Source organism: Littorina saxatilis, linkage group LG10, assembly GCF_037325665.1.
Source record: "Littorina saxatilis isolate snail1 linkage group LG10, US_GU_Lsax_2.0, whole genome shotgun sequence".
NCBI classification, from domain to species: Eukaryota; Metazoa; Mollusca; class Gastropoda; order Littorinimorpha; family Littorinidae; genus Littorina; species Littorina saxatilis.
The window spans coordinates 29195282-29212682 of record NC_090254.1 but is presented as its reverse complement, the minus strand read 5'-3'; the positions used below and the strand labels follow the sequence as shown (position 1 = coordinate 29212682).

General features: G+C 38.8%; 1 protein-coding gene across 1 annotated transcript in view; it reads left to right on the top strand.

Annotated features, from left to right (window-relative positions):
- Window positions 1-17401, top strand: part of LOC138979020 (uncharacterized abhydrolase domain-containing protein DDB_G0269086-like) — a 46964-nt gene that overhangs the window by 7041 nt on the left and 22522 nt on the right. The window contains exons 3-9 of the mRNA XM_070351835.1: window positions 6503-6565; window positions 6947-7085; window positions 10101-10194; window positions 10420-10573; window positions 12695-12791; window positions 16333-16447; window positions 16782-16817. Coding sequence (XP_070207936.1) covers window positions 6503-6565; window positions 6947-7085; window positions 10101-10194; window positions 10420-10573; window positions 12695-12791; window positions 16333-16447; window positions 16782-16817 — 698 coding nt within the window. The remainder of the gene's footprint in view (window positions 1-6502; window positions 6566-6946; window positions 7086-10100; window positions 10195-10419; window positions 10574-12694; window positions 12792-16332; window positions 16448-16781; window positions 16818-17401) is intronic.

The window sequence follows — 17401 nt, the reverse complement described above, 5'->3', positions numbered from 1 at the left end:
GTTGTAATCTGTATATCCCATTCTACCATCAAACACAAAGTGTAGACTACTAGCGGCACTGTTGCGATCTGTGCAGGGTAAAACTGTTGCCAGCGAGACTTAGCCCTTTTGCAACCTTAAACTAAGTGACCGTCGCTGAAAAAATAAAACGAATGAGTGCATCGATAAGTACACGGTAACACTACTTTCAGACCATTTAAAAGCTTTAAGTAAAGGTTCATAAGTTGCAAGAAAGTAATGAAGTCGAATAGAAATTAATTTAGTTGAAGCGCACAATTCTTTTGTTTTGCGTTTCAGGTCGGCAGAACGGGCGAAACGGGTTTGGGACCCATTTGGCTTACTCGATTCAGAATTGATTCCACGTTGTTTTTCTCGAACGTGTGTAATTAGGCTTATTGACAGAGAAGCAAATTTTAGGGAACAAATATGTAGGTTTAGATTTAACCATTTGCTCCCTATTTGAAATGTATCTACGTGATAAACTGTTTTGCGAGTGTGTTTGCATGGATGAACTTAATAATGTATGGGTCACACAGTGAGGAAAACGCGACCGACACGTCTGTCACCGCCGATTGATTGCATTTTGAAGGAATATGACTGGATTACGGAAAAATATGTGGACTTACTGCAGAGCCAGGCAAAAGAGTAGACTTGCTCGCAAAACACGTGAAACAGCCGATGTTTGATAGCTGAAGGCGCACACCAAAACACACTATCGACAGATTCTCAAAAGTCGTCTGCTAACGATGCAAGGGGAGGGTACTCGTGTTTTTGTTTTGGTTCGCTAGCATCTGGTTATCTTGTAAGTTGAATGTTCGTTTTTTTCGACCTGCATTGCTTTCATAATGAAAGAAACTTTTGCTTATTGCATCTCATACATCAGATCAGTTCTGAGATTCATTTTTGCGTGCAACTGATATGGTTTTCTGAGCCGTGCAATACGATTTTAGAACTTCATACAAATGTGTCACATTGTTCGGCGCGAGGTCAAAGGTCGGGAGCAAAGTAGTTCTTCGCCCAAATCGGAATCTGCACTATCATATATTTTTTTGAGTCCATGATGTATTTATTGAGCTATAAAAATACAACATATATACCCATACTGAAGTAACAGAGACAAAGAAGGGAGGTCATGGGATATATATATATAAACATCTAGGGCTGTTTTCAGTATTGTTGATAACATGTTCTGTTTGATTAAGGGTATTCAGCTGGTATTTCCTTGTTTTCACTACCTATTTTATTCATGTTTTTATTACTTAGTTAGTGGAAGAATCTTTTGTAATGTATGTTTGATGGTGTATGCTTTTAATTAAGCGTTGCTGACTATGAATGTTACAGATGTAAATGCTTGTATAACTGTGTTTTAAATTTTAAATGTGTCAAGCGCAAAGAGCATAATTGTAAAGTTATGATGTTGCGCTATATAAATGCTCATTTATTATTATTATAATTAAACACCTTTGTTTTAAATGGAGATTTGAAAAGTCAGCTCTATGCCTAAGTTCTTTTTCAATTTCATCGTGTCATTATATGGCCTTATCATGTTATAACATTGTACATGCCGTTTTCATTCTCCCAAGATTTGAACATTCCTTTAAATTACTAACTTTTTGTCTCTCACTCTAAGTTTCTCCATACGGATTTTCTCACATAAACTTTTGTCACTTATACGTTGTTAATTTATGTATCCTAAAATGTTATTCACCAAAACTTTTATGGTTTACGGTGTAAATTTTATTTATAAATGTATGGAGAGTGTGTAATTTAATCCTATCATTAGTCCTGCTGTGAGTGAGGATCATATTGTCACTACACATTTCTTGAACTGAAACTTAAAACGTTCTTATCAACTTACAGTAACAGGCTAACACTTTGCATGGATTTGTACAAATTGACTTATTCTAGTCTTGTCAAGACTCAATGTCAGTCCCTGCTTTCATTCAGTGTAGCCAGCAGGACCCCTTACACCAACCCCCCCCCCCCCCCCCCCCCCACCCCCTTTTTCACTTGATTGTATCATTTATGATTATTTAAAGGTACACTGTATTTTCCGTCTCATTTACGTTCACCTATGTGGATTGTGTCAGGCTCTAATGTGGAATTAAGACCATCCTTCAACTGAAAGTGAAACACATGCCAACAATCCACAGTGTGGCTACTTCCTGTGTGGAAGTGGGCATTTTTGGTTGAACTTATTTCATAATTAGTGACATCCATGATCCAGTATGTTGATCTGCTAAACTAATTCAGAAACGAAATATACAGCTCTGCACAGGAAGCAGCCAGGCTGTGGATTGTTGGCGTTTGTTTAGGTTGAGAATCCGCTTAGTCTAGAAAGCCTTAATTAACACTAACAGATCTGTGGTGGTGAGAATGATTGCTCACACAAGATGGAATGTAACTTTAAATGTTAGGCCCAAGGTCCTTTGACCTGCTGTGTAAAGTCTTGTTAATCTTTGGAAGTTTCATAGCAGCAATGCTGTGGATGTGAGGGACTGAGCAGTGAGTGCCCTTCCTCTCTGTGTTACAGTTTACTTTCCACTCTTTCTTGTGGACCTCTTGCCCTTTCAATGACTGGCTAATTTCCTCTTTAGTTAAAGGGTGTTTCTCTGGCTTGTGTTGGCTGGCCACTTCTCAGCTTCCTGGCGAAAGTGGTGCAATTTGTTTTTGAGGGGGTTATACGTGATAAGTGGCGTACGCTAAAGATGTAGCCTTGTTACATGTGACTTAAAATTTTTAAGCTTTTACTGATGTACTGATTAATTCTTGATTTGTTTTTTTTACACTATGAGTAATACTGTAAAGATTTATGTATAAGATATAAAGATAAGATTCATATAGTCCTGTGAGGTTACCCTCGTGGAAATTGAGGCTACTTTTTCCCTTGGGAAAGCGAGCTGCCATACAGTATACGGCGCTACCCATTTTTATTTTTATTTTTTTCCTGCATGCATGTATTCGTGTTTCCAAGCCCTGAGACTTTCGCTGTGAACTTGGGTTCTTTATCGTGCGCATGCATGCACACGGGGTTCTTCGGACACCGAGGAGAATCTGCACAAAGTTGACTCTGGGAAATAAATCCCTCGCCCAACGTGGGGATTGAACTCACGCTGATAGCGACAACTGGTTTTGAAGCCAGTGTCGCTACCAACTGAGCAACTGTATTTTCTCGCCTGAGAGTGTTGATCGATTCAAACACTGGCTATATTTTAAGTTTTTAAAAATTTGTTTAAATTTATTTCATACCTCATGTGTTCCCAACTAAAACTAAAAGTGGAAAGTTGAAACATGTAGTCACTGAGTGATCCTCAGCTTAGAAATTTGTAGTTAACATTTTGCCCAACGTGGGGGTTGAACTCACGCTGATAGCGACAACTGGTTTTGAAGCCAGTGTTGAAACATGTTATCCTCAGCTTAGAAATTTGTAGTTAACATTTTTGTTTGAACACTGTGTCACTGTTTCCTGCTTTTTTTTCAAACTGAAAGTCTTGAAAAAGTGATAATGCACCACCTTTTTTGGCACAAGTTGACATTTGGTTTGCGTGTACTAATAATTTGATAGACATCCTCACTTTACAAGGTAGCTAATTGTGTTAATGTGTGGATTTTTTTATTTAATTTTTTTTTGTGTGTCTCCTATTGCACGTGTCCAGTTTAAAAGCCTTCTATGTCCACAAGCCCGTTTTGTTTTAATTGAACCTGTACTCAATAACAATTACCTAAACCACCACCATCTCTCTCTGACTCTCTCTCTCTCTCTCTCTCTCTCTCTCTCTCTCTCTCTCTCTCTCTCTCTCTCTCTCTCTCTCTCTCTCTCTCTCTCTCTCTCTCTCTCTCTCTCTCTCTCTCACCCCTTACCTGTTCGCAAACCTTTACCCATATAAATGTATGTTAAATGTATGTTTATTGTATACACGGGCCAATGTATATATATATTTTTTTTAATTTAAAAAAAAATCGTATGGAACCTTTTTATTATTATTTTTTTTTAACAATTTTTTTTACATTTTTTTTATTCAATTAATAAAACACAAGATAACAAACATGGTAACTGTATTTTCTGTTTGCACACATACTCTCTCATTTACATGCGGTTCAGAAAAAACTTTTACAATTTTTATACAAAAGGACACTTATTAAAATAGTCATACGTGAAAAAAATATACGTGTCAACATGTGTAGCATCAAAATGATCATATGTCATCATATATTGATCTTTTTAAAAACAATATTCGCATCATAATGTATGGCTGTCTTTACCTTATATCAAAGAAAATAAACAATAATTTGTTTTTAATTAATAAAACTTCAGACTAACGAAATCTCAAAACAACATCATTTCCAAAAATAATTTCCAGTGTTAATCGTGAATCGTTTTTAAAAAAAATGCTTACGCACATCTTTGCGATTAAAATAATGTGATTAATCTTCTTCATGTTTTTGCTGTTACTTTTTGTACCAAAAAGCACATCTGTAACATTCAACCTAATTCTTTCGCCAATGTTTACTAAAATGTACATTTCAATAGACTTGGGGGAAAAAAAAATTAATAAAAATAAAAATTGCGTTAATGAGTTGAGGTTGAGGTTGGAGACAAAGCAGTCCTCATTCTCTGTGATAAAAGCTGAACAAGAACTGTACATGTATAGTTGAAAACATGAATATCATGAGTATTTCTCCTTATATGATTATGGGACACATTGACAATGTTGCAAGGAATTCTTAGGAGGTGTGTGTGTGTGTGGTTTTAAGTGAACAAGAACACCCAGTCATAGATCCTGGGACAGTAACTGTTATGGACACCAGTGGATGGTCATGACTGAATGTGTAAGATATTGTTTAAACTGAGACATTTTTGGCTCACATGCGAAGCAAAAGTGAGTCTATGTACTCACCCGAGTCGTCCGTCCGGAAAACTTTAACGTTGGATATTTCTTGGACACTATTCAGTCTATCAGTACCAAATTTGGCAAGATGGTGTATGATGACAAGGCCCCAAAAAACATACATAGCATCTTGACCTTGCTTCAAGGTCAAGGTCGCAGGGGCCATAAATGTTGCCTAAAAAACAGCTATTTTTCATATTTTTCCCATTTTCTCTGAAGTTTTTGAGATTCAATACCTCACCTATATATGATATATAGGGCAAAGTAAGCCCCATCTTTTGATACCAGTTTGGTTTACCTTGCTTCAAGGTCAAGGTCACAGGAGCTCTTCAAAGTTGGATTGTATACATATTTTGAAGTGACCTTGACCCTGAACTATGGAAGATAACTGTTTCAAACTTAAAAATTATGTGGGGCACATGTTATGCTTTCATCATGAGACACATTTGGTCACATATGATCAAGGTCAAGGTCACTTTGACCCTTATGAAATGTGACCAAAATAAGGTAGTGAACCACTAAAAGTGACCATATCTCATGGTAGAAAGAGCCAATAAGCACCATTGTACTTCCTATGTCTTGAATTAACAGCTTTGTGTTGCATGACCTTGGATGACCTTGACCTTGGGTCAAGGTCACATGTATTTTGGTAGGAAAAATGTGTAAAGCATGTGAGTCGTATGGGCTTTGCCCTTCTTGTTGTTTGTAGTGTTCGTTCTGTTTAAAAAAAATAAAAATTAAATTTGTTTTAAATTTCAGGAAATAAAATGTTTCCAATTATTACGTTGTTTTGAAACTTAAGGACCTTACAATTTCTGCAATTTCATTGTCATATGAATTATATTTGAAGCTTATTAGTTAGGGTAATTATGGAACTGTTACTGAGTTCAGTGAAGTTATAATGTGACCAATGTTTCAGCTTTCTTTATTCTCTCTGTCTCTTTGTCGGCCTATTACTGGACACCCTCCTTTCTGTGTTGCCTAACCTTTAATGTTTTACTGAATCCACTTTCACTTTCTTGCAGTGCATGATTCTCTCTGTCTCACTCTCTCTTGATGCTCTCTATCTCTCTCTTATAGATGTCTTTATGTTCAAAATGTAGTATTTCGTTATACATGTAACTGTAAGACTAGGTTTGTTCCTGAAACCTCTATGCCTAAAGTCAATTTCTTCAAATCCTCTCTATATTGTCTTATATTTTTTCTTCTCAGACTCACTTTGTTTCTGTCTTGACACCTAATTATTGACAGAAAGTGTTTCTAGAGTACTGTCTGAGATGACAGGAGGGGACATGTTGACATTTTGCTGTCAGCTAAAGGAAAGCACATTAAACTATTTCACTGCCTGGAGGACGTCAGCTCACGTCCTGGGTAAATTGCTTTAACAGGCAACAAACCGTTCTGTAAACATCAACAAAATAAGTAGAACACTACATGGCTTGCTGTGTTGTACCAGAAAGCAAGCTTTTTAATATTTGAAAAAGCAACAAGTATATGTGACATAGATACTTTATTTAAGTTTCGGTTTACTTTTACCTAATAATATTGAAAGTTTTGCTATTGTGAAAGAGTATATGATCATTTAAAGCTCATTTATATGGTGTTTGTTGCAGTGCGAAACCAGTTTCGGGTGCATGAAGATGGTGCACTGGCATACCAAATTCAGGAAAGAGAAAGTGAGTGGTGCAATTAGCTTAATTTATTTCTACTTGATTTTAACTTTTACTTTTTGTCCACAAATTATAAATGTATAAGTAGAGCAAGGGTTAGAGCTATTATGTCATGACCTTAATGGTGTTCAAAATATTTAATTAATTTTTCATTCATTAAAGTGGGCAAAAGATAGGCGTGACATTTTACAAATATTGCTTTAAAATGGTGACTTCATGTCATAGCGTTGCAAATAATCTAGATAAAAAGGAATGAATTTTGTTTTGCTACATGAAGCTGTCAAACTACTTTTTATGACTTAACTTGACTGTTTGCCCTTTTCTTTCACATGTATTCGACTGATTGAGTCCTATCAACTTGAATGTGATTGACTGGTGCGATTTCAGTCGAGCAGCACTATGGCTTGAACCGCTACAACCGGCGCACTGTGAGGGAAGACATCCCAGTGGCCAAAGTGGTTCAGACCCAGGAGGAGATTGAGCAACAGAAAGAGCGATTGAGGAAGCTCGCTGCTTTGCAGGCACAGTGAGTACAGTCTTACTTTTCTTTTGCGTTCCTGGCCATGCTAGGTCAGTAGAGATGGCGTGAGCACAGTGTCTGTTGGCAAGTTTTACAGTCACAGCAGAAAGATTGTGAGCAATAAATAGAGGATAGGACAAGCCCGGCTTTTAGAACAAATTTGTAGCATCACATTTTGTAGCTGACAATTCACTGATTCAGCCTTTTTCTGCAAAAAAAAAAAATAAAAAATAGAAATACAGTGGAGTCCAGCTATAACGAACCCGGTTAGAAAGAAATCCCGCTTTTAACAAACTGCCATTGATTTCCCGGCAGACAGCCTTCTATTTCTTACTTGTTACTTTCCGGCTACATCGAACCTTTTGAACTCATTTGCATAACGAATCCCTCTTTTAACAAACACGTTTTTATCGCCCCAGAGCCGTTTTGTCTCTAAAAGTCACAAAAGGCTACAATGAACTAATGTCAATAATTGTCTCCAAAGACAAAAATACACAAACACAAGTGCACATCGCGTGATGAGCGAACTCTGAACAAACAGCGGGAGGTGCACGGAACAGCCACCGCCGCTGTGTTTTCACTATTCCAATCAGCTGCTAAGCTGTGACTGTGCTCTAAAAAATAGCAGTACACATCGGGAGTTTAGCAGAGTGATCATGTGATTGCTTTGAATGTGAGTTACGCTCAGTTGATACGGTTTTCTGATCAGAGCTGATCGACTTCACTCCACGTTCAAGATGTTGAAGAGAAAACGCGAATCTTGTTCCCTGGAAAAAAAGAGACTAATTCTCGCTGACGTAGATGAAAATGTGTTGAAGAAATGTGAGATCGCGGAAAAATATGCGATACCAAAGTCCACTTTGTCAACCATACTCAAACAAAGAGAAAAGATTGAAGATTCAAACTTTTTACCTGCGCGCAAACGCATGAGATCCGGACCAACTGAAAAACACACTCAACTGGACGACGCAGTGCTAGCATGGTTCAAACAGACACGAGCAATGAATGCCCCGATTTCGGGACCAATCCTCCTAATGCAAGCACAACAGTTCGCCACAGAACTTGGCATTGACAACTTTGTTGCATCGAATGGTTGGCTTGATCGTTTCAAGAAACGCAAAGGGATTGTGTACAAGTCGATCGTGGGTGAGAGTGCTAGTGTGTCATCTGAAATGACCGACGAGTGGAAGACAACACAGTTGCCTGACATTCTGTCTCGGTATCATCCAAATGACATCTACAATGCTGACGAAACTGGATTATTCTACCGCTGCTTGCCGAACAAGACTCTTGCCATGAAGGGTGAAACTTGCGCTGGAGGAAAGCAGTCCAAGGAGCGTCTGACTGTGATGATGTGTGCCAACATGAGTGGCACTGATCGGATACCGCTCTTCGTCATTGGCAAATTTGCGAAACCTAGGTGTTTCAGTGGTATCGGCACTCTACCATGCCAGTATGCAAGCAACCGAAAAGCCTGGATGACGTCAGTGCTGTTTGAGGGGTGGGTGAGAAAATTGGATGCCAGGATGACTTTAGAAAAACGGAAAGTGGCGCTTCTGATCGACAACTGCCCAGCTCATGGAAAGATTCAAGGCCTGTCGTCAGTGAAAGTTATTCTCCTCCCCCCCAACACCACTTCTGTTCTCCAGCCTTGTGACCAGGGAATTATTCGCAACTTCAAATGCAACTACAGACAGATTGTCATTCACAAATATCTCCTGCATCTTGAACTACAGAAAGAGCCTGACTCCTTCCATCTGAACGTTCTTGACGCTATGTACATCGCTCGATCAGCTTGGCGCAGTGTGTCAGAGGACACAATTTCGAACTGTTTCCGACATGCAGGGTTCGTTGACATGAACGCAGAGAGTGTCAGTCAACCCCAACCATCAATCCAAAGTGACACTTGTACAGCACCAGCGTGATATGACAAACTGGATGAGAAAGTGCCCTTCAGCGATTATGTCAACATGGATGAAGCAGTGTCCACAACAGAAATCGCGAGCATCAGAGACATTGTACACAGTGTGCAGGGGGAAGCATCGCAAGATGGAACAGCCAGTGACAGCGGTGAAGACGATGACCCAGAACCGCTCCCAACGCCAACTGCCACTGAAGCACGTGTTGCTGCCAATATCCTACGTCGCTACTTGCAGGCAAAGTGCAGCGATGTCTGTGAGTTGGATTTGCTCTCCAAATTGGATTGTATAGTGGAGAAGTGTGCCAGTTCTGAGCAGCGTCAGACAAACATTCTGGACTTTTTCAAGCCTTAGTACGTGTGTCGCGGCAGTGTCAGTGTCAGTGTGTGCAGTGTCTTTTTTGACGGACACGGAGATTGTACATGTATATGCTTTTACACGACTTTTTAAATTTTACTTCTAAAATTGTGACAGTAAAGTGAACATTTGAACTATGCCTCTCTATGGATTATATTATGAAGCTGTTGAAAACATGCAGAGAGTGTACTCTCCAAGGAAAGATCGATGGGACGATCATTTGAAGGTGAGTGGGAAAACTTGTCTTGAGGCCATTTAGGGTTGAAAACTCTACAGCGAATTACTGATATAACGAACTAAAATGCATCTCCCTTGAGATTCGTTGTACCCGGACTCCACTGTAGACAATGTTCGGAAATAACTGTCAGGTTTGTATGGGTTGTGAAAGAGTTAATACTCTTGGAAAATGAGGCATTGCTTTTCCGCATGACATTGTAGACCAATCACTAGTGAGGGGTGCGTCTCTGTGCGTGATCCTTGTCCACCTTAACTTTTACTAGTGGGACCCCATAGTGGGACACAGACACCATTACCCACACTGTTTGCTACTATCTCAGTCTTGCACTATTACAGAAAAAAATGACTTAAAATCTGATGATTATATCTTTTAATCCTATAGCCTGAAAACAACAACAGGGAAACATCAATTCTACATTTGGTATAAATAGAAACAATGTGGTTTAATGGAAAATTGTACCCATGTCCAGACATAATTGTGACTGACGTTTTTGCCTTTGACTTTCAGGGCTGAGGCGGATGAAATTGTGGCGCGGCGTGTCAACCGACAGATACAGGATGAGGCACGCAGAACGGAGGTTGTGCGAGAGATTGAGGATGAGGTAGGGTTTTTCATATGCTTAATCAAGTTAATGTTTTCAGACACCACACAAAATTCACCAGTAAATCTCGAGCACAGTTGGATAAAAACAAAGGAAAAATACTAGAACTAGTTCTAGCAGGGACTTGAAAAGTAAACACAGTTTGGTGCTGCTCGAGTCCTCTGAGATTTACAAGTACCTGGCAACAGACTTCTATGGTTAAAAGCAGAGTGGCTGTTGGTGCAGGAGCTGGCGCGACAACTGCAGGACAAGGAGAAGGCCAAGTACGAGAAGTACCTGCAGAAGAAGCGGGAACGCAAGCTGAAGAAGGAACGTGAGAAACTGGAGCAGGAACTGGCCAAGAACACGGAGGAGGCGCGTCTCACCGTCCATCCTGCAGGTCAGTGCTTGGCACCACACTGCTGCACTGGAACCCCCCCCCCCCTCCCCACTTTAAGACCCCCTGATAGAAGACCATTTTAAGACCTTGTTTCCATACAAGTTGTCTCCATAAGGTCAATTTGACTCCCTCCTAAAGTCCAAATTTTCTAATAACTTTATATAAGTCTGTAAACAGACGTTTCACTGTACCAAACCCCCCTTTTTATATTTAGTCAAGTTTTGACTAAATATTTTAACATCGAGGGGGAATCGAAACGAGGGTCGTGGTGTATGTGCGTCTGTCTGTCTGTCTGTCTGTGTGTGTGTGTAGAGCGATTCAGACTAAACTACTGGACCGATCTTTATGAAATTTGACATGAGAGTTCCTGGGTATGAAATCCCCGAACGTTTTTTTCAGTTTTTTGATAAATGTCTTTTATGACGTCATATCCGGCTTTTCGTGAAAGTTGAGGCGGCACTGTCACGCCCTCATTTTTCAACCAAATTGGTTGAAATTTTGGTCAAGTACTCTTCGACGAAGCCCGGGGTTCGGTATTGCATTTCAGCTTGGTGGCTTAAAAATTAATTAATGACTTTGGTCATTAAAAATCGGAAAATTGTAAAAAAAAATAAAAATTTATAAAATGATCCAAATTTACGTTTATCTTATTCTCCATCATTTGCTGATTCCAAAAACATATAAATATGTTATATTCGGATTAAAACCAAGCTCTGAAAATTAAATATATAAAAATTATTATCAAAATTTTTTTTTCGAAATCAATTTAAAAACACTTTCATCTTATTCCTTGTCGGTTCCTGATTCCAAAAACATATAGATATGATATGTTTGGATTAAAAACACGCTCAGAAAGTTAAAACAAACAGAGGTACAGAAAAGCGTGCTATCCTTCTTAGCGCAACTACTACCCCGCTCTTCTTGTCAATTCCACGTGCACTGCCTTTGCCACGGGCGGTGGAGTGACGATGCTACGAGTATACGGTCTTGCTGCGTTGCGTTGCGTTCAGTTTCATTCTGTGAGTTCGACAGCTACTTGACTAAATATTGTATTTTCGCCTTACGCGACTTGTCTTTTTATGTCTTCCAAAAATCTTAAAAAACATATCTTAAGAAGGGGTAAGTCTTCAATAAGGGTTATGAACAGAACATTTGAAAAGGCAAGGTCTTAAATGGGGGGGAAGTCTTAAATGAAGGGTTTTAAAAGGGGTTTTCACTATTTCTGTGATGAAAGGATACCTTTGGGACCAGCCAAAAGCATACCTACTTTGCAGGTGGCCTGTCATAACAGGTATATTTTTGTGAAGATAATAGACAAAGGGACAACAGGTGTCTTTGCATGGCTGGTGTCCTCTGATTGGAGGGGCCTCACACTATAATACTCGTCGGGATACAAGGAATTTATACCTGTGACTGCTTCACTTGTTTTTATTTCACGCTCACACAAACACTCACATGCATCTATGCACACTCAGGCACGCACGCACACATCATGCTTGACAGCTGTTTTTTTCTCTGCGAGTTGGTATGAATTACAAGTGTTATGGTGACCGAGAAGTTTACATTTTTATTCAGAGATCAGAGGGTGTGTTTGAGTTTCTTACATGTGATTGATTTACAATTTCCTCAGATTTTGACTGGGAGGACGATTAGTTGTTGTTGTATACATACATTTCTTTTGAAACAACCTTACACAAAGGTAGACAAGAAATGAAGAAATTGTGACTTGAGGAACAGCTTTGTCTGGAATGTTGATATTGTAACTGACTGTTATTGTTAATAAAATGAGCTCAGCAGTAACAACATGCTAAAGTGTGATCTGGGGCAAAATCAAGTTTGTTTCAAGTTTAAAATGTTAAAAAAAAAAAAAATCTATTTCTCTCTCTCGTTTGTAAAAAACTGAACACCCTCGACAATAAGTCACACACAAAATACAACATCAATTAGTTTGTCGGCCTATTATTCTTTGAAGTTGATGGGCAAACAAATAATAATAATATCATAAACAGAAAAAGTTGGAAATTAGCATGCACAACCACTGTTTGAACTTAGCTCTGTTTTTTCCCCCTATTCCTTTGGAAACTAGCAGTATGATCCTTGTTTACCTCTGCCCTTTCATAGCAGACGGCAGCAACACAGACCAGGCACGACAAGACATGGAAGCTTTACGTCTGCAGGGAGCATCTCCAGCCAACGGTGTCACTAGGTATCAGTACAGGTAGTTTGGCTTCCAACTAACACACTAACATTCTTGCACCACGCTCAGTGTTGTCTGTGTGTCTGTCTGGGTAGATGCACAGCATTCTGTGTGTGTGTGTGTGTGTGTGTGTGTGTGTGTGTGTGTGTGTGTGTGTGTGTGTGTGTGTGTGTGTTTTAGAATGATGAATCTGTGTCTGTATACAGTAGTTATCTAGTAGCAAAAGCTACTGAATTTAGTTGTTGTTGCCAGGAGACTGTGTGTGTGTGTGTGTGAATGTTTATCATATCAAACATTTATTTTTATGGGGAAGGAGGAAAAACTTTGTGCACAAAATGTTCATGAGTAAAACATTGAGAGAGTGCTGCATGCTTAATTTTTAATGTCTAGGCATTGTGTGTAGATATGCGTGCACAATTTTGTTAAGTAAATTTATTTAGTTTTATAATTTTGCATTCTTTAGAGTTTTTTTAAGCTTTTTTTATAGTGATCTTTTGCGTGAATCATATATATAATGCTTCCCATAGTAACCAAACAATTTGGAATATAGCTGCATCATTATGGTTCCATATGTTTGATTTTCAACACAGCATATTTTTTTTCTCAGTTTTTGAGCTCCCCTATGCTTATTTCTAAGGGAAGAAAAAATTTTAGGATAGAACCATATCACTATTACTTGTGATGGTCATGCAAAGTCTTGGCATGGCTTAACTAGTCTCTGCATGTTGATCAAAAGTTTCTTCCTTTGGCTTTAAAAATAAAATGCAGGTCTTGCTTTCTGTCATTAAAAAAAATTGTTTTGCAAGCTTTAGTGGATAAGCTTTTGTAAAGCTATTTGTTGAAACAATATTTTATTGAAATTCAAGAAGAGAGTAAAAAAAGTAAAACTGCAGATAATAACATTCTCTTCACATGTAGCTGTACTTTAACTCTCTCCTTCTCGGAGCGCCCAATATGACCCGCTAGATAGTCTTTATGCAGATCCCGTAACAGCCACATCAGTCAAGTGCAAAATAGCTTCCGCCCTTTTAAGCAGAGAGACGGCTTGAGCGGATGAGGGCGAGTCATGTTTCATATCGTTGATTTAAGTCTTGAGGAAACTGCATAGGAGCTGGCATGATTATGTGCGGAAGGCATTGCGTTTCAGTAAAAAATTTGCCATTAGGCAGAACTCTTTGATTTGAATTCACAACATATGGAACCATATGACCTGGGTTTTGTGTGTGTGTTTGTTTTTGTGTTGGTGGTATGGTAATTTGTATCATAAAAAGTAAACCATTAATCCATTAATCATTTCTAATCATAAAGGTGGAGGGAAGGATTGAAGGGTGTAGTGTCTACAGACTAACTTTTTATTGTTTTGTGACCTGGCTAATCTTTCATTCGTGTGCTTGGGAGTTTTATGCAGTGGTAACCCCTCCCCCCAATCCCACCCTCTTCCCGCCCTTTAATGACCTTTTCTTTCTCCAATTTTCTGTTCATAACCTCTGTTAAACTTAATTGATCTATCATACAGGTAATATTATTGTAGATACCCTTTTTTTCACAGATTTTGGGAGGTCTTAAAAGAGGGTTCCACTGCATCAGAGGTAAAAGGCTTTGTTTCAGTCGTCAGAGGTAAAAGGCTTTGTTTCAGTCGTCAGAGGTAAAAGGCTTTGTTTCAGTCGTCAGAGGTAAAAGGCTTTGTTTCAGTCGTCAGAGGTAAAAGGCTTTGTTTCAGTCGTCAGAGGTAAAAGGCTTTGTTTCAGTCGTCAGAGGTAAAAGGCTTTGTTTCAGTCGTCAGAGGTAAAAGGCTTTGTTTCAGTCGTCAGAGGTAAAAGGTTTTGTTTCAGTCGTCAGAGGTAAAAGGCTTTGTTTCAGTCATCAGCTCACACTCACTTCCATAGTCACTTTGATCATCATGCTACTTAGTCAAGTCATCACTTAAACTTGGACTAGCCACCCAATAGTAGAGTTCCAGACTGATCTAGTGGGTTTGAAAATGATCATCATATTACTTGGTCAAGTAGTAGAGCTATAGACTGATCTACTGGGTTTGAAAATTATCCAGTTTTATGGCCCATTGAGTTATTGCTCTATGCTTGTTAAATATTCTAGCCAAAACCCTGTTTAGGCTGAGTTTAACTAATTCAGTGTATGTTTTTGTTTTTTTGTTTTTTGTTTTTGCTTTAGGAAATTATCCTCTAATCAGTGGTAAATTCATTTTCACATTTATTTTCACAATTTATGGTGAAATCCTTGTTAACGTTAATGTTCCTGTTATTTATGAATTGATTGGTTGATTTTGAAATTCTGTTTGGACTGATTTTATTGAATTTTGAGATGGAAGTTGCTTCAATTTACATTAAGTTTCTTTAATTCTTGCTTCAGCTTTAAAGAGTTTAAAATTATGCATATTGTTGCTTGAAATATTTAGCATGCTAAAGTTCTCCATTGATGGAACAATTATCATTATCACGTTTTAAAGCCCCCTTTTGCTGCTGAGGCAGGCAGTTGAGAACATTATGCAAAAACAAATGATCAGCATAGTGTGTTGTGAAATGAAAGTACCTTGACATCATGACACACGTGGTCCATACTTAATGATAAGATCAGAGAAGGGTGTAACTGTCATCAAGTGATGCAAGTACATTAAAACAATTTAATGAAGTATGAAAAGGCTGTATGTTTTATTGTAAACACCAAGTCTGGCAAGTTTTTTTGTTAAGGATGATGTATTATATCAGAACCACAAGAATGTGCTGTTTTTAAACAAACAACAGCAAAAAACTGTTACTGTTAGTTTTAATTCATTTAAGCACAATCATCTATAAATCATGCTTGAAGGAATATCTGGTGGCTTGTTTATATTGGTGAACCCCTCCTCCCCTCCCTCCCCCCCTCCAATATCCCCCCACACACTCACCCCCATCCCCCACCCCCATCAACTATCGGACACCTGTGTTTAATACCCCTCTTTTATCTCCACCCTCCATTGTCACCACAACCTTCTGGGAAAGCATGCATGATTGTACTGTATAAAACCTGCATCTAAATAAGTCTCATGCAAATCAAGTTTTACCCACTATACTCCAGACCAAATCTCGGTCCCATTCAGAATTGATTGTGTATCCCATTCTGCATTCTGTAACCATAGAGACCTGAAAAGATGTTATTTCATTGTCATACCAAGCAACCTTACTTTTCCCAGCCAAAGTTCATGCCTGTAATGATCAAACTCGTTGCTTGCTGATAAAATTGGATACTTGCATCAGCTGTGTATACAAACTTCATACCTACTTGAAGCTTTCAATTAAAAAAACACACGTAACAGTTTAACTTCAAAGCCAGACAGATCTAAGTACTTGTCGTGAATTCAGTGGTACCTGCGATGACAGGACACCCTTGGGACCAGCCAAAAGTGTCCCTGCATTGCAGGTGGCCTGTCATGACAGGTATATTTGAGTCAAGATATCTGACAAAGGGCCACAAGAGAAGGTGTTAGGCTTGTGATGTTGGTTACTGTCACATGAACATTAACACAAGTGTTTTGTTGTGAAAGTCGACTGTTTGCTTCCATCAGAGTGACCCCAGCAGGTCATATAGAGGATGACGGGGACTTCAGTGACTTCTTTGCCGTCCCTCCCGACAACCTTCACCCTGAGGAGTGGGAAAAGATGCAGCAACAACAAGATGAGGTCAGTTCAAGGTCGCGTCTTTGTGTGTGTGTGTGTGTGTGTGTGTGTGTGTGTGTGTGTGTGTGTGTGTGTGTGTGTATGTGTGTGTGTGATTTTTTTGAGTGAACAAAATAGCATGCAGCTACATCTGGTTAATTCTGAGTTCAAAAATCAGAGAGAAAATGTACCTTTCAGCATCAGATGTAAGTCTCGGTTAATTGTAAGAGTTTGAGAAAACTTTCTGAAGGTGGAGAATTTTGTTACAACTACTAGTGATTTTGCAGAAAGAGCTTGGTTTGCCTGGCCACAGACCAATGATTGTATTCATGAGTTTTTCTGTTGCTGTGACTTTCAGGAGCTTGCAAGATTATTACAAGAACAAGAGCACAAGGTATAGTGTTTTTAGTTCATTTGCATGCGTTTTGTATTAATGTATTAAATTCTTCTGACAATCAGTCAAGGTTCACATTTTGAATTTTTGTAAGTTTTGGTTTACATGTCCCAGGTTCCAGTAATGTAGATGTCCACGCATGGTAATAAAAGTTATTTGCATGTTTGACCAAAATATGACATTTTACATAGATCAAGACTGTCATTGTTGTACATGTCAGTAGTCGAGGTGAACAATGACTCAAGACCTGTGTCAAATGTCACATTTGTTAAAAATAAAATGCAAATGACATGTATCGATCTGTTTGTGTTTGAATTCTCTTACGATTGAACGCAAACAAACATGCACTCTTTGGTAGTCTCGGCTAACCGCCTAGACATGAGTTTGAGATGGCCTCTGAAGGAGAATCCAGTGTTCAGGCAATAAGTAGATGTGTGTTTGTGTGGCAGAGGACCAAGGCTGAGATGGACAAGCACAAACTGCGTGAGATAGATAAATAGATGTGTGTTTGTGTGGCAGAGGACCAAGGCTGAGATGGACAAGCACAAACTGCGTGAGATAGATAAATAGATGTGTGTTTGTGT